Here is a 23,446-nt window from a genome sequence, read left to right on the forward strand (position 1 = left end):
AGATTATTGCTTGGTTGTTGTTGCTTTAAAAAAAAAAAATCAAAGCCGTTTACGAAAGATAAAACAGTAAAATCAAGAAAAATTCACAATCCTACTTTAAAACATACAACAGTTAAACTAAAACAGATTCAAATTACAGTACCTTGTTGATATTACCCTTTCAGACTGTCCTTCACTAGAAAAAGATACACGTCAGGCAGGACAGTTATTCTTGGAAGTCTGAAGGTGACCTCATGCAACAGGACTTCCCACCTTTCTTCCTCCTGCACTTTCTCTGAAAGGTTTGGGGAAAACCCAGGAAAGATTTAATGGACTCATTGGGGGGGGATGGGGGCAGTAAGCCCTATTGCACAAGTGGAAATCCTTGCGCTAACAGGATGGTTAACTTCCACTACTTAGGATACAAACCCCAGTCTCTTCTTTGATACACTAGTCCAAAGTAGCCATTTTACGCATGGCAAATAAAATGAATGAAATCCAAAATCCTGGTCAACCTTATACATTGCTCTAAAACAGGTTCACAGCTGCTTGCCAGCAATCTCAAACCACAATGTGACATTTCTGTTTGTATGTTAATGCTTCTCTAGGGTAATCTCCTACTCACAGATTTACCACATTCTTAAAGGCGGTGTTTATTAAGGCTTTCCAAACAGAACATTTTTTTTTTTAAAGAAAAAAGTAGACACAAATTCCAAGATTCTCTGGCTAGAATACTAAGTGGCTGGAATCATAGCAAGTCGTCACTGCAGCCTGTAAACAAAGAGATAAATAAAGAGGGTCTCTGTGATGCCAAGGAAAGTAGACCTTGCTCTGGGCTATTTTTGGAACCACAGCTGAAGACATTTAGCAGGAAATACTGCTGGAGTCCAAACTGTCAAATATAGAAGTAAAAAGTCAACCAACTCTACAGCTCTCTTTCCCTCTTCCGTATTGGCTGTTTTTCCACTAGAGCTATAATCAGTGTCTAATTCAAACAACAGACTGATTATCTACTAGCAGCAGCAGCAGCAGCAGCAGCAAAAATGCGCCCCTCCAAAAAAAATACAGAAGCTCAATTGGCCTAAAGCAGAAGCCAGGCATTTAGTGTTGCTGGTCCCATCCTGTGAAACACTCTTCCAGCCGAGGATCAGAAGGCATACTCACTTTTGACTTTCACGTGCCTCTTTAATCCTTTTTTTTATGCCAACAGGCCTAGGCAGCTGTTTGAAGCTTTTTTTTTTTCTTTTTTTTTTGACAGGTCAGTCATTTCATGATGGTTTTGTACTGTTTTATGTTACATTTCATTGTTGTACAACGCTCTGGGACTGCAGTATATAAATGGCAGTAAATAAATAATTTTTATAAATGAATAAACCTGTTCCTCTCTCTGCCTTCGAAGTCTCCCCTCAATATCGACTTCTTTCACAAAGTCTTTCCTGGCCCCCTACAATTCACCTGTGCTGCAGCCTTTGCTAAACCCTTCCCTACCTGAATCCACTGTATCACTGTCTCAGACTCCCTGCACTGTTACCTTGTGTCACTAGGACCACAGTCAACTTGATCTCCCTGGCAAATACACACACACAAACATTATCATTCTGATGCATTTCCCACACCATTCTTGAATGATTATAGCAGGCTTCCTCAACCTCGGCCCTCCAGATGTTTTGAGACTACAATTCCCATCATCCCTGACCACTGGTCCTGCTAGCTAGGGATCATGGGAGTTGTAGGCCAAAAACATCTGGAGGGCCGAGGTTGAGGAAGCCTGGATTACAGCCTATGCACCATATCTTTGTCCTCAGCTACAGTGCTTACTTCCCCATATTTATTTGCCTACTTAATTTATATAGCTGCGCCATATATAAATTCAACTCTAGAAAGCCACTGCGTTATGAAGGGCTGAGCGTGTAGCTAAGAATTCTATGTGCATTTTGTTGTTGTTTAGTCGTTTAGTCGTGTCCGACTCTTCGTGACCCCATGGACCAGAGCACGCCAGGCACTCCTGTCTTCCACTGCCTCCGGCAGTTTGGTCAGACTCATGTTTGTAGCTTCGAGAACACTGTCCAATCATCTCGTTCTCTGTCGTCCCCTATGTGCATTTACCAGGGAGTAATTCCATTGAATCGATGGGACTTGGTTCTAACTAAAGATGCATAGGGTGGCAAGGCCTCACTATGCACTTGAGTGAAGAAGGCTCATTACATGAAGCAAAGTGCTATAAGAATGAATGTCAACAGCACATGTTCTAGAAAGCTTGCTGCTCTCTGTGAAGCACTTTGAGGTCCACGGGTGGAAAACACTACACAGAAGCCCTGTATTAATACACAATAAATAGGGAAATTATGCATGAACACAGACGAAACAACAGGAACACTCTGTCTAGGACTTGACTCAGCCTAGAAGCCTCTTTTAGAACTCATAGGATCTGCATCTATATCATTTTTTCCAATAATGAAGACCTTAGATCAGGCACCCCCAAACTCAGCCCTCCAGATGTTTGGGGACTACAGTTCCCATCATCCCTGACCACTGGTCCTGTTAGCTGAGGATGATGGGAGTTGTAGTCCCCAAACATCTGGAGGGCCGAGTTTGGGGGTGCCTACCTTGGATGCTTAAAATGCAGGGAATTTTTATTCCAAACCAGTACAGACAGAAACAAACACTGTGCCAATTAAAAAATGTGTCCTTTGGAGGGGGTGGGGGAAAATTAAGTCAGCAAAAAAAGTTTCCTTGGTAAGATTTTGCTTCAATGTTTTAACTGCTGCATAAGGACCCACTTCAGACTTCTCAGGAAAAATTGTGACTGAAGATAACATGAAGAGTCCATGTAGCCACAGAAAGACAAAGGCTGTATACATAACCAACAGGCAACAGAAAGAGTTATCTGAAGAACTGACAGTGTCACTATAGTGAAATATGCATAAATCCAGGTGAACACTTAGGTGGGTAGAGTTTAACACTTCAGTTGGAGTTACTGCAAGAGAGAGAATAAGACACTTATTTTTCCTGACAGTAGTTTGAACATAGGTGTACACCCCAAGGTCTACATTAAGTTTTTAGCTAAAGCCATAGGAAGTTGCCTTATACAGAGTCAGACCATTTGTCCAGGTGTCAAGCACAACAGCTAGCATTTGAGGGAAAAGAAAGTAGAGAAAAGAAAGTAGCAGCAACAGAGAGAAAAGAAAGTAGCAGCAACATTTCCTGCGCCGACCAAGACTGCTTTTGACCCAAATCATTCTGACTGAAGATCAAAACAACACAAGTCAAAGCCCATAGCCTGTCCCATTTGCAATCTCTGAACCCTGCCAAGAGCAGAAGCTTCAATATATTAGGAAGAAGTCTTCATGGGATCTAATCACACGCCCTAATTAATGATTAACTTGAGCCCTAAATCTGGTGGTTCTCCCTGCCTGAAAGTACTAACACTAGAAAGCTCATGCTTGGATATTCTTCCCAGAGAAGATATAAACAACAACCAGAGGTGGCCCCTTCATGTTAGCATTCCACATATAACAGCTAAAAAAAGGACCCAAGTCCTGAAAACTAATTGTGGTTACAAGGGAACGACAAGATCATATTTCACAATGCTTCTTTTATCCAAGCACATGACTGTGAGGGGGGCATACAGAGAATAAATATGGATGATGAAGGGATGAGAAGTTGAACCTATTCCATGTTCTCAAGCTGGATACGAAGCAGACATCCAGATAATTTCCTAAATAAATGACCAAACAGGCTCCAAAGTAGTAACTCAGGAATATCGGGCAGGGGGGCGGGGAGGGAAATCTGAATAATGAACTCTAGTTCTTTTTACTTAAGGAGAAGACAGGAGCAGCCCATCCCATTACACTGCCTAAACTGAGTTCATATGTGAAGTTCCAGATCTCTGAACACTAAAACATGGTTACAGCAAAATGTGGAAAGAGGGGTATTTGCATGAGTGAGGAGAGGTGGGAGTATGTAAGCCTTAAATAAATTTGTGATATTTAAACAATACTTTAAACTTTGGTCCAGTTCAAATGTAAACTTCCCAATAAAATAAATCAGAAGCAGTTCAATGCAAATCCCAGCATAGCCAAAACAGTGACATCATTTTTGCAGATGACATCTAAAGCACAGATTTTTGCATTTCCCCCATGACAAAATCAAATAAGAAACCTGCACTGATTGTTATGTCCATTTGATTCAAAATGGCTTGCCTCACATTAGACAACATTTGTGACCTATTCCAGACCAAAAACACAGTCCTTGCTTCTTTTGTGAAGATGCCCTCAGATTTAAATGGATTGAATCCCCTTTGAAGCAAACCAGCATAAATCAGAGTACCTTAGCTTTGAAATAGATTGGGCTGGCTGCCATTATGATGTGCATTAAATAGGCTGATCAATAGCAACTGCGTTAACCACACCAGTGAAAAATCTTTTCAGCTGGACTAAATGAGATTCTCTTAAGTTAAGGAGTAATAAACACGCATACGCCCATCACTGTGAACAATGCAATTATTCTCAGGCTGTCAAAATGGGGGTGGAGGGTAAAAATCTGCACACTTCTAATGGCCAGGTTTTGTTTTTCCATATTCAAAGGAACACAAATGATGCCTGTTCTGTATAGGACTGCACTCCCTCTGAAAAAGCAGGTACATAGCTTTGGGGTACGAATGGATATACATTGTCATTAGAGACCCAAGTTTAGCTGAGATTCCTACAATGCGGGGGATTGGACTAGATGACCCTTGAGTTCCCTTTCAACCCTACGATTCTATGATTCTAAGTGACTCCTATGACTATGAGTGCTTTTTACAAGCCGTATCTGAATGACAACTGCGGTCCATGCATTTAGTAACCTCATGATTGGATTGCTGCATATGCTCTAGGTGGGGTGGCCCTTGGCTAGTACACTCCAGCTAGTACAGAATGGAGCAGGTAGATTGCTGATCAAGAGAGATGGCTGACAGCATGAAAAACCTCTGCTAAAACATCTGCAATGGCTGCCCCTATGCCACCAGGTTGTGTTAAGAATCAAGGCCCTGAACTTGGCTACAGGATGCCTTAAGGACCCTCTGAGCCTTATATTCCAACTCAGTTACTGAGAACATCCAGAACATCCAGTTAGTGTTCCTCATGTTTCAGAAACTTGACTGGCTTCAAGAAGAAGTCAGACATTTAGTGTCCCTGGTCCCATTCTGCCGAGTATTTTGCCAGCAGAGATTCGGCAGGCATCTTCACTGCCAACTTTCAGACATCTCTTGAAGGCTTTTTGATGACAACAGATCATCAGTTGTTTCAAAAAAAAATTTAAAAGGATATTTATTTTTTTAATAATATGTATACGCTGCTCAATTGTAAAAAAACAACAACCAACAACCGAAAACCTCAAAGCGGTTTACAAAAAGATAGAACAAGAAAAAATTACAACCACATTTCAGAACATACAAAAGTTAAAATAGAGTACTAAACAGATTAAAAGTACCTCATTTTCTAAGCATCTGGGTATACTTGTCTAGACTAGAATGTTCCTAAGCAGGTGCTGAAAAGAGTACAGTGAGAGCACCTGCTTGATGTCAATAGGCAGGGAGTTCCAAAGTGTAGGTGCTGCCACAAATAAAGTCAAACCTTTGGAGAGTTACAGAGCATGCTGTGGCTGTAGAAGCCAATATGGGAGAGACATGTTTTGTTGCAGCTGAGGCAGATAAAGGGTCAGAACATTGCCCAAACTCAACACATCAATACTGGTGACCACACACTTGAGGTCGTAGACGATTCTGTCTACCTGGGCTCCATCAGAACTAGCAACCTCTCCATCCACACTGAGCTGGACAAGCGTACTGGCAGCTACAGCAATGGCTCGCCTCTCCAAAAGGGTATGGGAGAATGTGATGCTAACAACCAATACCAAGATGAAGGCCACCTGGTATTTTTTGTAATAAAAAGTTGAATTAAGGAAGCCAGTCACATCATGTCCCTGGATCTCATATAAAGCTGTAAACACCATCAGGTTTGAATTTTCAGTCTGAGGTGTTGTTTTCCCAGTTCTGCAATCTGTGTCACATAATGCCTGGACCTCATTAACAATAAACAGATCCAGGTAAAGTCAGGAGTGATTTACATACTCCAGATTTCCCATCGTTTGTACACTTTATTCCTGCCTGTCAAGATGTTTCAGCAGCTTGAGGGGGAAGCAATCATTTCTGCAAATAACTGGCCACAAACATTGACCTTCAAGCTGCCATTTGACGAGGACAGTATAGTACAAATCTTGCCAAAGTGCTTCTCCTGAGCTACTTGCCACTGTCAATGGAAAGTTTCCTTCCACTTTACAGAATTGCTTTCTAGAGGAAAAGGTGTCCAGGTCTGAATGGATACAGAGATAACTTGCTGTTTTCAACCTGCCAGGGTTTAATTACTACTGAGTGCTTTTCCAATTTCATTTTGTATAGCAGAAATCAGTGACCAGGCAACATCTTTTAAAGGAAGTCACCTGCAAGATTTTATCATACTGCTGAGTTTTAGTTCTTTAATGAATGGCTGCTGAAAACCTCTTCACACTTACTTGGGAGTAAGCCCAACTTAATTCCTTAGACCTTACTTCTAAGTAGACCTGCACTGTTTTGTGCTCTAAATATATTTCATAGACAAGATTGTCCTATATACCATGCCTACTTGAAAGACTTTGCTGGGAAACTTAGATTTATTCAGCTTAAACATACATGGACTTAATACAATTTCCAAAACACAGAGTTCCCAGAGGAGGTGGCATGTCAAACAGCCTCATTATGTAGTTTCTATCATGTGCCAAAGATGCACCTCTCACCTTTGACAGTTAAGATTTGTGTGGTTTTTGTGAAACGACCTCTATTGTTTGATGTACACCCTTCAATTTGCTTTGAATTGCTTGATTGGGTTTTAATGTTATATGATGATATGTCTGTAGTAACCCATGTTCTTAAATAAATGAAACCATTTCCCCCTGTTCATTTCATGGAGATAAGTAATCATCAAATCATAATGTGAGAGCGCCTAAAATGAGGGCAGATTTAGCAACAGGCCCTTTCAAGGGAATTCCCAACAGGACCAAACATAACTAGAAGCAGTACTCTAATATTTATGAGGTTTACAATTGTCTTCCCCTTTGAGCCAAGTTTGCATTAATGCCCCATGACCTCTGGAAACAAGAAACACCAATGGGAAGAGTCAAATGGGCAAAATTGCAGGGAAAGTTTCAGCTTTAGCTCCTGGCAACAACTCAGTCCAATCCTTTGTAACCTTACCGGAAGCAAGACAAGCTGTGTTGCAATTCTTTCCAGATATCTGGTTTGTTCAGTTATTGTTTTTTTGTGTTGACGTTGCTAAATAGTTGCCTTTAGTTTATATACAGATATGGATATCAACCAAACAAAAGCAATATATTTCTAATGTACTGTATATATGCCCCACTTCAGCCCCTGTTTGGCAAATGATGAGTTTGGAAGAAAACTCCAGGCATCAGTAAACAACCAGGTAGCTCTACCTGCTCAAACTCTCAAACAATTAATTCAACAGTTTAAATGAAACTGGAAAGGGTCACAGACCTGTACTTTGCACTGAAATTGACGCATTTGATAAATGGTTTAAGCTCATTCACAAGGAGAGGGAGGGGAGAGTAAGAGTTCCCCCCTAGAGAGAAGTGCAAACAGAATGTCATGTCTACAAACATTGAAAGCCAGGATTTTACAAAACATTTGCCCCAGCTTAGATCAGGGCTTCATTGTGCTAGGTACAAGTGTGTTTGTTTTAACTCTAATCAGTCCTAGCAAAAGTAGATCACTCTGGCTAGTATGAGTGACATGTGTCTACCCAAGCCCCCCAATATAATCTCATCCCTGCCATGACCTCACCAGTTAGGAAAAGACCATCTAACTCACTGGCACAACATATGCCTGAATAAGGTCCCAGGTTCAACCTTGGCATCTCCAGGTTGGACTGGGAGAGACCCCTGCCTGAAACCCTGAAAAGTCACTGCTAGTTGATGTAGTCAACATCGATGTACCACTGGTCTGACTTAGTATAAGGCAGCTTCCTATGTAAACTGGATTAACAAAACAACACAAGTAAATCTCTTTGAACCCTCAAAGATAGATGCCATTATTTATTTCTGTCCAATGGAAAGAAAAGAAGGTAACAGACATGAGGTGAACTGATCTGCAGAAGGCCAATACTGGAGATTCACACAGACACACACCCAAGTCTCTGGTCTAGTTCTCTAACCACTGGTCAACACTGGCAATATCACATTTGGCCACATACATTCCATCTGTACATTTATACTGATAAATAACAAAAGACCTAGGTTCTAAGAACAAAGTTTAATATTGTGTGACGTATTATTCACCACTAACGTATTACTCTGCTTTTGAATTATGGTGCTGGAGGAGACTCTTGAGAGTCCCATGGACTGCAAGAAGATCAAACCTCTCCATTCTTAAGGAAATCAGCCCTGAGTGCTCACTGGAAGGACAGATCCTGAAGCTGAGGCTCCAGTACTTTGGCCACCTCATGAGAAGAGAAGACTCCCTGGAAAAGACCCTGATGTTGGGAAAGATAGAGGGCACAAGGAGAAGGGGACGGCAGAGGACGAGATGGTTGGACGGTGTTCTCGAAGCTACAAACATGAGTCTGACCAAAATGCGGGAGGCAGTGGAAGACAGGAGTGCCTGGCGTGCTCTGGTCCATGGGGTCACGAAGAGTCGGACACGACTAAACGACTAAACAAACGTATTACTCCCAGCCTATAAACATCACTTTAATTGGTTCCAGTTTATTAAAAAAGTCAAAGTGAGATACAGCGCATGACTGTGGCATTGTGCTTTGCTGTCGGCAAGATAAATGGCACTTAGAGACCTGCATGCCTTATCTCAACCCATGTTTTCAACGCAGAGTGGTCATGGAGATACTGGAGTGTACGCCTTCTCTTCCGCCCCAACCCTCGCTCCTCCTGCTTCACACAGGGGAGCGTTAGAAACTTACAATTTAGAGTGGTTGTGGCAACTGCTGAATTGATTAAGAGTGTTCTGTCAAAATAGAAGCTGAGCCTATTCATTTACAGCTTAGATGGGGGGATAGAATCAGTGTGTCTCAGACATAATAATAGTGATAAATGTGCATGTTCCCCGGCAAAATGCAGGAATCTGCCATTCAGCTGATTAGGTAAAAGAGCATTTTCCACAGGCTTTTTAAGCTCAGCATTTATGGCTACACAGAGACATTTGCTTTGCATGAGAATTGCCGGGGTTTTTCTTTCCAGTTGCTTGTAAAACGGATGTTTCAAAAAAAGGGGAAATAAGATTTAATTGCAACAGAAGGAGACTTCTTGTTTTTCCATCTTTACAATTAACAAGATAATGTATAGCATTTCTGAACAGCTAATGTGTGGGAGCAAATTTATGTCTAAGACACAGGCTGCTCCAAATTTATGGAATAGGCAGCAAAGATGGATCCATCTCACATAAGAGTTCACCACTTCCAAAGTCATTTAGAAAAGGGTTCATGCTCCAAACACATATGTACCACCTATGTCGCAATGAACAATACACCACAATGTTGTCTAACATAATTATTGAATCAGCCTTATTGAATTAAGCCCAACGGGTCTCTAGAAATGAGAACGGTCAGGGTAATTAGCATTCTACAGGTTAACTTTTAGATAACTATTATTATATGATGAATCACATGAAGGAATATCAATGAAGGTGCCATTTTCTTACTGGCAGAATCTTATGGAATCGCTCACTCCATTCTTTAAACTTTATCTCACAAGGCTGTGGGTTTGAGTCTTGTTAAGCCTTTTGTTCATGGTTGGTTTAGATTAGATTTGTGTTCATCATAAAGGAGATTTATAAAGGCACACCCTGGTTATATGCAACAGCCACACAAGCCAGCCCCTTTCGACAGTAGTGCTGTAATGGCATACTGTCCTCATGCACCCAAATATTTCTGAAGTGAGAAGGCAGTGACAGCTGACGCAGAAATATTACACAAATACTAGTGATGAGAAGGTGCGTTTCGAAACAAAGAATAAAACAAACATTGACTGTATGCAAAGTATTATGAGATCATTCAGACCCATGTGGAGAGTTTTACTTCTAAAAAGTTTCCATTGGAGGAGGTCAGCCAGTCACATAGAATGTAAATTACAGTCATACCTCGGGATAAATACACTTCAGGATAAGTATTTTCGGGTTGCACTCCACAGCGACCCGGAAGTAACGCGGCACGTTACTTCCGGATTTCAAAATGACGTCACACGCATGTGCAGAAGCGGCGAAACATTACCTGCGCACGCGCACATTACGTTCTGTTCAGGATGCGAATGGGGCTCCGGAACGGATCCCGTTCACATCCCGAGGTACCACTGTACAGTGGTACCTCGCAAGACGAAAAACTCGCAGAACGAAAGAGTTTTTCGTTTTTTGAGTTGCTTCGCAAGACGAAAACGTCTTGCAAGTTTGTCTCCTTTTTCTTAAAACCGTTAATACCCAGGGTAACCGTGCTTCGCAAGACGAAAAATTCGCAAGACGAAAAAACTCGCAGAACGAATTAATTTCGTCTTGCGAGGCACCACTGTATTCAAACCAATGTCAGGAGGGAGGTCAAGAAGATGAAGAATACTAGTCACCGCAGTGTTTTACATTCCTTTCTTATGCCCTTACAACACACCTGCAAGGTAGGTTTGCATTATTTCCATTTCATGGATGGAAAAACAGCAGTCTCCCTTGGCATTCCAGTGAGGGCTGATCTTTATATGTAACAGAATGAAGCAGTAGAACCCTGAGGTTGTACGATTTTAAGCGCAGGAAGGTTTTGAGGGATCTACCTGTTGAATCTCATTGCAGGCAAAACACAACCTTTGTAGGTTTCGGGGGGGGGGGGGCTATCAGAGAAACAATATATATTCCAGCTCACTTCCCCGATGTGTTAGCTTTCTGCTGCATCTTTTTTTCACTTAAGATGTTGCTGCCCAAGGTCATTTGACCACTTCAGGGTAGTAGATTCTACCACTTAAGGATTCTATTGCTCATTCTCACCTCATTCTTCCAGGCTTCAGTTCACAAAAACCAGAGACACAATGACCACACACTCGCAATAAATCAGTATTCAGCCACTATCTGAAATTTTTGTCTCTTAGCTCAAGCTGGTAAAAAAACCCCCACTCTCCTGGATAATTGTGGGCTAATAACTTCTGTAGTCTTAGTTGCAAAGCTATTTTGGCTGTTACCATTCAGTATTCTTTATTATTAATTGGTATTAAGGTTAGGCTGAGACAGACAGCCTCAAGGCCAGCCAGTCAACTTCATGGCTGAGCAGGGATTTAAATGTAGGTCTCCCAAGTCCAACACGCTATACCACGTGGACCTCCCAGAACAGCCACTGCCAGCTTGATGTCGTAGATGAATGGGTGGATGTGGAACTGGGAGTCCCAGGTCCAGTATCTAGGTAGTCATGCCTCTCCTATCTAGGTAGACAAGTCGCTCACACACACACAGCCTCAGTTCCCACCTGTAAAATGAACTCACATTTAAACTCAAAATGAGATATTCCCAATAAAAAGTTCGGACATAAACTGTATTAGGAACGCCCACAACCGTAGCACGCTTTCACAAAAGACGCTGCTCTCTGTAACTAATATAATACAAAAGGATTTTTACATATAACACTGTAAATATCTTTTAGCCTCTCACCTGCTATATTTGTGGAAATCTGAATGTTGAGAATGCAGGACAGAAAGAAGGGGGGGTTTCACCCCTTTTTTTCATAGCTGTCAACTATTCTTGCGAAGAATCCTATTCAGAATAAGGGACTTTCCCTTTTAAAAAAGGGAAAAGTTGACAGCTATGCTTTTTTTACACAGGGCGCACATTTTAACAAAGCTAGATTTTTTACATTCACTTTAGAGAAAATACAAAGGGCAGCTCAATTGTAGTGTATATGGTCTCGCACATGTACACTGGGGTTTTTTTAATCTTCTGTGTTTTACCCCTACACAAATTGACATGTCCTTAGAAATAACTCAGGAGAGGCTCAAAGTGGTGTGTGTCTGTTAGGGGGGGCGGTTTACAGCAGAAGCCCAACCACGTTTACTTGGAAGTAAACCCCACTGAACTAAAGTAGGGCTTGCTCCCTGGTGAGTGGGGTTAGGATTGCGGCCTTAGTGCCTGAAAATGACTTCGAGAGCATTTACCAGAAAAGGACCCCCCCACACACACACTCAGGGGGCAGCCAAGGAAGTCCAGCCGCCCTGTGCTCTCTTTCCCTTGTCAAAGCTGAGGAAACACGTGAGCTGTCAACATACATGTTAAGAGGACCACTGGCGAATCTCCATTTTCCTCACCAAGAGGTTCGCTGCTCATGGTGGGCGGCGCGGGTTTTTTTCTTTTTCTTTTTAAAAAGCCTTGTCGTGACTAGACGACCAGCCTGAGGAGAAAACTCCCCACGGAAGCCCCTCCTCCCCGACGCGGTCGCCTTCCTTTCACTGCCGAGCAGAGATCGGCGAAGGGTCCTTTCGCCTCGTCCCTCCTCCTCCTCCTCTTACTCAGACCTGCGGGGAAAGAGGGGGAGGGACCGGCGATGGCGAAACTAACCGTTTCCCTAAAGACCAGGAACTGCCTCCTCCCGAACCACTTTGGGAGGCTTTTACAGAAGCGGGACTTTAAATAAAAGCGGGGGAGGGGGTGGGAGAGAAGGGAACCCCCCCCACGGGACCCAAAATTAATGGCTCGTGAGTGCGGGTGGCGGGTCCACCTCCGCGTCGTTACGGAGCCGTCCCCCCCACCCCACTCGTTTACCACTTCTACACCGGGGGCTGCGGTCTGCGGCGGCCCCACGTGAGATGCAGCAGCTGTCCACGCCTGGCTTTCGATTCTCTTGTTTGTCGCCACCCCCCCCCCCCCGCCCCGGAGACACGAGCTAAGTCCTTCTCCCAGTCCTAGGACCGGTCACAAAACACATTGCAACCCCCTGCAGAGGGTGGGGTGGGGGCAGAGAGAGAGAGAGAAGGGTCAAGTGCCAAGCCTATATTGACAACACTGGGCACAGGGTTGCCAACTTGAATAAAATAACCGGGGTCCCAGGGAAGCCCCGCCCCGAATAATCGATCACATGACAAGGTGCACGCACAGTATTTGAATGGCAATACCCATCAACTTGGGGGGGGGGGGAGCCCCTTCAAATATTTTATTGGGAGGGGCCCAAGACCCCCTCGGACCCTAGGAGTTGGCTCCAAGGCTGGACAGCATAAGCTTTCCCATGCCTACTCAGAAGCAAGCGCCCCCCATGAGTTCAGTGGGGTTTACACCCAGGTAAGTGAGGCTAGGATTACAGCCCCCCCCCCCCGCGCGCGCTCTTGAGCCGCTGGGGATCCCCCACCCCCGGCAACTCCTCGCAGTTCATTCAAACGCGGGATCCGATTGAAAAAGGCGGCATTGGTAAGGAGGAGTAAGAAGTAAGAGTAAACTAAACAAACCCCGCCACGTGATTACATCATCAGCTGCCCCCCCATCCCTTAAAAAAAGGGGTCAGAACTTTCCACTGGTGAGTAAGTGCGGAACTCCTGCCTAGGCCGTAAAGCGCGGCGCCTCCATTGCAACTTCGCCAGCCTGCGGGTTTAAACTAGACACAATACCCGCCACCCCCACCTCCACCCCCGATCAGCCGCCCCCGATACACACGTCACGCATCAAAATGGAGCAAGTTTTATTGTTCTACGCCGCTACGGATTGATCTGCCACAGGCAGGGTCTACAAGAGCCCGATCCTAATCGTGTTTACTCGGAAACAAGTCCACTATTCATTTCGGCGGTTGCTTTCATGGGGAATGACAGCCCCACAGGAATTTAAAACTTCTAGGGCAGGGAAAACTTTCAAATCAAGAAAAGGATCAGAATCGGCCTCCCGGGACCTCGACCCTATTCGCTCCGCTCCCACCGCCGGCAACCCGCCTTACCTTCAGAGCGAATTTGTCTCCAGTTTTCTTGTTGAAGATTTCCAAAACTTTCCCATTAATCCCCAGCCCTAGGACTTGCGTGGTGACCTTGTAATCATCCGTGATGGCGTTTTTCTTGATCGGGAGGACGGACTTGATGTGGAACTGGGGGAATTGTTGTTGCTGGGCCAGTTGCTGCTGCTGCTGTTGCTGTTGGGGCGGCTGGATCGGCGGCGGGGGCGGCGGCGGCGGGTTGGGGAAAAGTATTTGGGGGTTCTGGTTCTGGGTGTTGGACAGCATCGTGCCGTCGGGGGAGCCGAGGCCACCAGCAGCGCTTCCCTCCCGGGCCGCCTCGCCTCGCCCCTCCTTCTCGCCCTCCTCCCTCTCCCCCAACAGTATGAAGTTTTGCGCGCGGCAGCCGGGTCGGAAATTCAGGGGTCTTCCCGATCCTCCTGGGCGCTGGCGAAAGGCGCGATCCCTCCTTTGTTGCGACCCGCGCCCGCCGGAGCTCCCGGCCGGAAGAAGCGGCCGCCCGCCCTTCTCTCGCGGCTCCCCTCCCGCCCCAGCTTGGCCCCAGCGCCCGGCTGCTCGCGGAACGTCTCTCGAGCGCCGAGACAGGAAAAGGAATCGCTACAATGTATCCACCTCGCTCCTTTCCCCGGTCGGCTTCCCTGCGCTGATGTCACAGCCTCGCGTTGACTGGCTGCGCCACGAGGGGTGGGAGGAGCCGGAGGCGGGGCCTGTCCAGGGAGGCGGGGCCTGGAGTTTGTGTGTGAGGTAGTGAAGGAGAGGCGAGGCGCCTGAAGGCTGAGGGAAAGTTGCCACACTTCGGGATGAACTGCTGGAAGGCGACTCCTCTCTCTCTCCCTCCCTCCCTCAGAGTCGTTCCTGGTTTGCAGGCTTTGCTGGGTGGGAAGTGAGCCTGGCAGAGCAGCTGTTCCTTTCCTGTGGACACCAGGCCTGAAGAAGAGCTCTGTGTGGCAGGGAAGTTTGCTTACCAGCGTTTTAAACACTTAACCCCAGTTAAACGAGGGCCTCGCATGGTGACCAAGGTGTCTGGATTCACGCTGGGCAGAAGCAGTCTCCTGTATTGAAGGCACCCAACAGTAAGCAACACCTGGCATTTATATAGTTTCAGTAAATAATTCCTTTATTTTCAGGAAATGTTTCAAGAACTGCTGGTGTCAGTTTCAGTTCAGTTAAAAAAAGCAAAACCCTTACGCACCTCCACTCTACTAAATGCAAAGGCATGAGAAAGTATGCACATTGCCACTTTAAAAGGTACATATCATGCTCTTCAATACAGTGGTACCTCAGGTTACATATGCTTCAGGTTACATACGCTTCAGGTTAAAGACTCCGCTAACCCAGAAATAGTGCTTCAGGTTAAGAACTTTGCTTCAGGATGAGAACAGAAATCGTTCTCTGGCGGTGCGACGGCAGCAGGAGGCCCCATTAGCTAAAGTGGTGCTTCAGGTTAAGAACAGTTTCAGGTTAAGTGCGGACCTCTGGAACGAATTAAGTACTTAACCCGAGGTACCACTCTATATCTGTTCTGTGGCTGCTGAAAGCTCCGTTGAATCTCCACTAACTGAGCCTCGTAGGTATTTGTATAGTACTCCTACATGGTTAAAAAGCTTGGGAGACCCAAGAATTTATGAACAGATTTTTCAGTAGAGTCCCCCAGAAAGAGTACAAATTCAAGTATGTAGTTATTGTAGCTGATCTCTCCCTGGCCATCAAACAACATCAATTCCAAGCAGGTGCTTGATGGCTCAACTCTCTGGTATCATAGCAAAGGCACGGTGAGACTTACCCTTTCTTATTAATGGAAATGAACGTACAGTGTGTGAAGAAGCTGTGACATCTCAGAAGACATAGCTTTGGGCTAAATAAATTTTTTAAAGGTACTTACAGAGACTTTATTTATAATATAATGTATGACTTTCCACAACAGTGTTCTCTGGGTGGCTTACAACAACACATTAAAAATGTAAACCATGGTGACTAAAGGATAAAAAGTCCTGTGTCCTATGATAATTACAATATTACACAGGAAAGGTATTGAAGCTTCAGATACACGTTTACCCCAGTGCAGACAGGAACAGAGGAACTTGAGAAACTGCCTTATACCGAGTCAGAGCATTGATCCATCCATCTCTGACTGGCAGAGGGTCTCAGGCAGGGGTCTCTCCCAGCTGTATGCAGAGATTCCAGGGAATAAACCTGGGAACTCCTGCATGTAATGCTGATCCTCTACCACTGAGCTATGGCCCTTCCCTAACAGATAGGCTACCAGGAGTCACAGATCAGAAAGGAAGTGTGGAAAGTGGTTTTATGACTGAGATCTCCTGGGCCAGAAACAATAGTTGAGAGATGTAGAGATTCTTTAAAGGTTTTTGAAGTAAGGGAAATCATCCTCTTGAGAACTGAAATGAATGTTTGTGGATCTGCATGAGAAAAGTCAGGAAAGAACAAAATATTCAGTATACAGTTGTGTGAAATCCCTGGGTTGAAACGAGCCAATTAGAATATCTTTTCGGTGCCTTTAGCATTTGCTGATAGTTACTGCATCCACTAGCAACATAAATCCTTTTTCTGTAAAACAGTCATGTAATCACCATTGCACAGGATACCAATGCAACTGTGCCATAGCTTGCTACTGTACCATAATATAGTCACACAAACCTATAAGCAGCTGTGGGTTGTGCAATACTTTATAACGTTGGTCTATATGTCAAGGCTTTAAAAAGATCCCTTTGGGATTTGGCTTCTGTTCACCCAGGGTACGTGAATGTGCTCAGTTTGCAAGCATAAAAGAAGCAGAATGGACAGAGACAGCTGAGTCAATACAAATTATGGAAATGTTCCAAACTTGAAGTGCGTTAATTAAGAAAACGCAGATATTTGGTGCAGAAAATGCCAACAATGAGTAGATGCTTCCCTTCTGTTCCCACAAAGCAAACAGAAGGCAAATATTAAAGGCTATGTCAGGCCAGCCTTTGGCATTTCTGAAAGGCCAATTTCGTTTCTGACGTAAGTTAGAATGAAGGGTGAAATAAAACAGCACACATTTCTTGTGTTCTTCATAGGGAGGTTGGGATGACCCTGGCCATCATGAATGATACTTTGCAGCTTACATGGCTGCTGACAGGCATGCAAAAGAGCACACCACCAGGGTGGAAGATGCTCTCTTATTCTGCATGGGGAGCTAGAAGCAGGAAAATTATTATTATTATTATTATTATTATTATTATTATTATAGCACCCTACATCTGCAGGTCTCCAAATGTCCTTTGGAGTATGGCTAGTATGTATATTGAGAGCCGAGTGGGCAAAATGTGACCTCCTAAGCCATATCACGTGGACATCTGGCCTCATCACTATGTAAGAGTCTACATGGTGCCTACAGAAATTTAGTGTTGGTTCCTTCAGGATTCTGTGTCCAAAAAGACCTAAAGTATAAGCACCATAAACATGGACTAAGTCAAACTGGGCTGGCCCTACACTGAGCTGTGTGGCTGCACAAATCAAGTTGATGTGACCAAGTTCAAACTTGAAAGAGTATCTGCTGAAGAGATGGCCTAGTAATATTTTGAAGCTTTTATTTATTTTTTGACAAGCCAATGAGGCCAATAATAATATGATCCTTGGGGTACCTTCCAACTCTATAATCATACGAATCTGTGATACTAAGGGGCATTTCAAAGATTTTGAAGGCAAAATTTCTACATGGAAATCACTGTTGTACAGAATATAGTATGCATCCTACACATCAACAGTGGATCTTTGGCTTTTTGCAATCACTAAAAAGATGGGATTAGACAGATTCATACAGGGTGGCTACTAGTCATAATGGCTACTCTCTCCAGAATCAGAGGCAGCATAGGAAAGCAGGGGAGAACTATCACCCTCCTGTTCTGCTTGTGGGCTTCTCATGGACGTCTGTTTCTGGATGAGATGGACCGAAGGTCAGATCTAGCAAAGCTCATGTTGTTAAGGCTTTTGTTAGTGTGCAGTTGGGCACAAAAAGTGGGGTAGTTGGAAAGCTAATAAGAAGCTGTTGGAAATATTTGGGGGCAGGTATTAGAGATGCTAGTATTTATTAAGCATATTAAGCAGTTAAGTGACAGCATGTACCCGGTCATTTCCCCATACTTAAACTTCCCAAACCATATTCCTCTTTCTCATCAGAGCCTCCTCTTTTTTGCCTTCCTCTTTCAGCAGGTCATTGCATCCTTGTAAACACCCTTAAATAACTCCTGGTTTTGCATGCGTTCGTTACTGAACTAAGGCAGGTTCATACATGGATTCCCACTGTATAGTAGATAAGAATTACTGACTCCTATGGAGAAACACCACCACTGATACAGGGTATAAGCAAGGATCAAATCACACTTTGTGCTCGTTCAGCTTTTATTTATTTTTTTTAATCTGATGGGGAATGTGTGCAGTTGGAAAAATCTGCTTTTAGAACCTGCTGCATTTTACCAAGCTATGAGAATACTTCTGAAACTAAGGAAATTTTCAACACAAGAGGCTGGTTTATCACGTTAGTGTTGCTTTCCAAACCCCATGCTTTTGCTCCAGGCTTCACAGAAGCCTTTCTAGCAGTAATTCCCAAACTGTGATAGGTTAGGAAAGCTTTGAGGGCTTTCCCATATGTCATCATTTTGAAAACAACAACTGTGGAAGCCCGGAAGAATGTAGAGTCCAGGATGTCAGGAATGTGACTGAGGATGGAAGGAGAATTCTAGGGAGGAAGGATTGGCCAGCATAGGAAATTTTTTCCTTCTCCTTCTTACTGGAGGTCAGGCACATAGATCAATAGCAGAGAGGAGCTGTGTGAGTGTGTATTTTGGGATGAGGGACAATGGGATGGAGCAGAAATAAATACAGACTCCACTAACCCAGAAATATTACCTCAGGCTAAGAAATTTGCTTCAGGAGAAGAACAGAAATAGTGCTCTGGCGGCAGCAGGAGGCCCCATTAGCTAAAGTGGTGCTTCAGGTTAAGAACAGTTTCAGGTTAAGAACATACCTCCAGAACGAATTAAGTTCTTAACCTGAGGTACCACTGTACTAGAAATCCTTTTCCTTCCAAGGTTTCTCGCTGCACCCAAAGCCCACCCCCTTTGACCCTAGCTTCCCATTCTCAGGCATGATCAGGTCCATGGCCCATCTAGCTTCCAACCATGGAGGTAGAGCAAAGCCCTCATGGCTAGTAGCCATTGAGAGTCCTCTCATCTATGGACTCTTCATTCCACCACGTGAGGAGGGATATATTTGTATCTGGACCATGCTTTTAGTTTTTAGCAACTTCTTTTTAAAATAAATAACAATTAGGTGCCAAGTTACATATTTTCACACACTATGTTCTATAATATTTTAATTTAAATACACCTCTTTTTTTTTAATGAAGCCATCTTATGTAATGCTGGTTTTTGGCATGCTGTCAAGAAAGACCCCAAAAGGCAGATCGGAAATGTATTTGCACTGTTGAAAACCAGCATGATAATGGTTTCATTCATTTGTCCAACTAATGCAGAGTATGGAGGAGAACATACATTCAATACTGCTATTGGCTAAGAGGCATTGACATTATATAAAGTACAACCTTGAAATGTTTCGCAAACTCTAGTTTCTTCCACCTCTCTTCACATTCCTTTTCCCTTGTGATTAGCACAGAAATCCCATTTCCGATTTTTGCAGAAACAAACTCTCAGCACAGCAGCTCCTGCAAGATATTTTATTTCACTTTCTATGCTGCAAAGATATGACTGGTGAAATCAAGGCTTCAAAATCACATTCAACAGTGGGGGGATTTTTATAATGCAGATCAGCTGTGGAGATGAGTAGTTCTGGTTCCCTTTCTTTGAAGCAACTGTAGGCATAGGGTGGGCCAATGGTGGTGCTTTTCCTCTCATGCCCAGAGACCCAAAAACCTAGCTTAGAATTAGAAAAATCCACAGAGGATAGGCCTATCAAAGGCTGTTCACCATGATAGCTGAATGGAATCTAGGGACCATATACAGTAACTTTGAATACCAGCTCCTGGACATAAATGGACTATCAGCTTCATATAGAACCAGCCCTACTGTTAGACAGAGCCAGGCAGCTGATTGTGGATGTTGTGAACAGGCATCAAACTATTATTTAATTTATTATGACTGCATTATTACTGCCATGGATGGGGGAGAGGTGGAATTATTTGCTTCAGGTGCCAAAATAATTTGACTAGCCTTGAGTATTGCGCACCTTAACTAGAAGTGGGGGGAGTGGCGAGAGTAGCATCTTTTACTGCCTTGCCACAGGCAGAATAATGCTTCATACCCACCTTGCAAGCATCCTAGAGGTTTCTAGCAGACTACAGTGGCAAAAATGCTGCAATAGACAGTCTGATTCAGCAGCATCCTTGTCTTCAACCTGCAGCTATCCCTGAAGCTGAAAGAGATGAGGTTAGGGAGGGGTCTGTATAGGTTTGGGCAGTGTTTTCACCTTCAAATGGGCCTCCTCACTGGATCCACCCAAAGGTCATGAGAACGTGGCTTGACTTTTATTCTCTGAGCACAGATTCAGCCTTTCACTATGTGTACATTTAAATACGTGATCACCTTCATATATATTTAACAATGGAAATATATCATCCGTGAGAGCCACTGATCCAAAGCAAGAGTGTGGTATGGAGGTTTAACCCTTGTTACGTATGCATAGATTATTGGCAATTTAGTTGATAACTTCATATTCTCAACTGGAAATGGAATATAGAGGAACCATTTGGGTTGCTTTGAGAAATGTGATAACATGCACAATTTTTAAAATTAAAATCAATCACACACACACACCAAGTCACACCAGTATCAGGAAAGCCACAACAGGTAAAAATAGCATCTTCCCTTCCAGGTCAAATAGTCACTTCGGGAGGCAATTTTAATTTGCCACCACCCATGCCATGGTCCAAGTCTGCTTCCATTCCAAAACACAGTGGCAGCGATTCTTACTTGTAGGTAGGGAAGAGATATTTATTGCTGGAAGCCTCCCAGAGTGGCCACCCAGTTGGATGGGCCGCATATAAATAATAAATTATTATTATTATTATTCAGGCTAACAGTGGCATAGGCTTTGCTATTGTGCTGTCCAAAACAAAACATACAAGCAAAACCTCTATGCAAAGAAGAAATCTCCTCCCAAGGGTGATTTCATTTAAGAAACCTCACTCCATTTTAGTCACTTTGTATCAGACATCTCTAATTCCACAAATAAAAACATAAGTGAGTTAATAATTACGTTGGCCAAAGCCTCCTCTTTCCTGACGAGTGTTTATCTATAATCAATTCCCATGAAGAGAAGGGACATGAATAACAGAGCAGGGAGGATGAGTGTCAAAGAAAGGCCAAGAGGTGAGAATGAGTTCTGCAAAGAACAAAGCACATCCCAGCAGCGGCAAATTAACTCGCTCTTCCGTGTGCAGCTCTGAATCCAATAAAGAAACCAATGATCCCCAGAACTGGACTTCAAAGATAAGGGACAATCACTCAGAGCCAATTTATCACTCTGAAACCTGGCATCTGTTAGGGCCCGATTCAGATTAGATTCAGATTAGTTCATTCGAACGTTAGTCATCAGGCCTCCACAAAGCATTGGTTAGGCAAAAGGGAACAACAGATCCATAGTCAAGTTAACATAATAATTCAAATAAAACTACATAACCAATTGGAAACCTGTTATTCCAGGCATGGTAGAAGGGGAAGGGTTTTTTGTTTTTGTTTTAAACAATGAATGGGAAAGCTGCTCCCCAGGATTCTTAAGGCGTACGGTATTTGCGCATTCATACAAGGACTAGTTTTAATAATTCTGCACATGTTGTTTGAGGCAGTGGTGAACCTTGGGGCCCCAAATTTCAATGGTGCCTTGTGTGATGCCAAAATCTGGTGCCCTCTACCTTTCACCTTCCATTCTACTATATCATAGTTGTGCCCCCCACCTGAGGCTCCGTGCCCAGTAAGAATGAACCGGTTGTGCTCCCCTAAATCTGCCTCTGAGGATAGCAGGCCCATTCATGTGTTCTACACTGTGTAATACAGCAGGTACCTGCATATATCTGTATATACATATGACTACTCACCTCTCAAAAAAAGGGGGAACTTCGGGGGGGGGGTTGAGAACTCACAGAGTGTCTGCATGGCTTTTCTTCTTCTTCTTCTTCTTCTTCTTCTTCTTCTTCTTCTTCTTCTTCTTCTTCTTCCAGTTTACATACCACCCTTTATCCAAAGATCCCAGGGTGGTGTACAACATTAAGAACATACAGCATAATAATAAAAACATCATACAAAGCATATTAATACACAGCATAATAATAAAATAATCTCATGCTGCCACCGTCTGGACCTCTCGTGGAGAGGGCACATGAAGAAGGGCCTCAGATGGTGACTGCAGGGTCCAAGTCCATTCATACCTCATACCTTGAGGTATTGCAGATGAAACAAGGCCCCTCCCCTCTCCCCTCTCCCCACAAGCTGTTCTGGGAATTCTGGTGACCCCCTCCCCCTTGAGCCAATTTCAGGGACATGGGGGAAAGCCCTGTTGTGCAAGCAGAAGACATTATCACTATAATTTACATATCCTGGTCTTTCTATGCAAGGCAGTTCACAATAGTGGGGGGACGGGACACCCTAGCGGAATCCTATATGCACATACTCAGAAGTAGGGCCCATTAAATTCAATGGGCTGTAGTTCCAGGTTGCAACCAAACAGTGTAATAAACAAAATAAACAGTGTGGAAGATAATTTAAACAGCCAAGTCAGATAAGAATACAAAGACGTTAATTGGGTTTTTTGGTTTATTAGGGGATTTTAGGGCATTCCTGGTGGGCGGTGAATAGTTATATGGTGGCACACTCCCAAAATTAGTGAGGTGTTGTAGTAGCTTTCGGAGAAAACAGGCAGAGGGTGACCTGCTGCCCTTCCCATTTCTATGACCGCCAGAATGCATGTTTTCTTAGCAATGAGATGTTGCATGAACAATAGTAAAATGTGATCAAGCCAAATGATAGTAGAATGCAATGCAAGTACAGTGGATGCTTGGGTTGCGAATGTGATCCATGTGGGATGCATGTTCGCAACCCGCAGCGTCCGCAACCCGCAGTGGCGCATCTGCGCACACGCGGGTTTTGATTTGGCGCTTCTGTGCATTCGCAAAGCGCGATTTAGTGCTTCTGTGCATGCGCAACCGCCGAAACCCGGAAGTAACCCGTTCCGGTACTTCCAGGTTTCGGCAGTCCGTAACCCAAAAAAATGCAGCCTGAAGCATCTGTAACCCGAGGTATGACTGTACTACCTAGATGAAACATATGTGGTTCTCCTGCAGAAAAAGTGTAGAAATTGTGCAACGTTTAGGCAGCATACACAGACTGGTCATTCATTGGATCACTGTAGAATTTCTTGCCTCTGGTTCCTGGCCTTTTAATTCAAGTATCTTTACCTTCCCTCTCAACCTAGGTTTTTCCAATATT

At 43.9% G+C, this 23,446-nt stretch overlaps 1 protein-coding gene and 1 long non-coding RNA gene across 3 annotated transcripts in view; both read right to left on the reverse strand.

Moving 5' to 3' along the window:
* MAPKAPK2 (MAPK activated protein kinase 2) overlaps window positions 1–14,533 on the reverse strand; it is an 80,612-nt gene extending 66,079 nt beyond the window's left edge. The window contains exon 1 of the mRNA XM_081009105.1: window positions 13,956–14,533. Coding sequence (XP_080865231.1) covers window positions 13,956–14,234 — 279 coding nt within the window. The 5' untranslated portion in view covers window positions 14,235–14,533. The remainder of the gene's footprint in view (window positions 1–13,955) is intronic.
* Window positions 14,534–16,103: 1,570 nt separating this feature from the next.
* On the reverse strand, window positions 16,104–22,432 carry LOC308478938. 2 transcript variants are annotated; one of them, XR_013987383.1, is made up of 4 exons: window positions 22,060–22,432; window positions 20,272–20,378; window positions 19,552–19,671; window positions 16,104–16,384 (listed from the first exon to the last, which is right to left on the reverse strand). It is a non-coding gene; the product is annotated as an uncharacterized lncRNA (long non-coding RNA). The 2 variants fall into 2 exon arrangements; XR_013987384.1 differs by lacking the exon at window positions 16,104–16,384 and having other exon boundaries at window positions 19,377–19,671.
* Window positions 22,433–23,446: the final 1,014 nt, after the last annotated feature.

The sequence above is a fragment of the Podarcis pityusensis genome (assembly GCF_964106645.2).
Source record: "Podarcis pityusensis genome assembly, chromosome: 6".
Lineage (NCBI taxonomy): Eukaryota > Metazoa > Chordata > Lepidosauria > Squamata > Lacertidae > Podarcis > Podarcis pityusensis.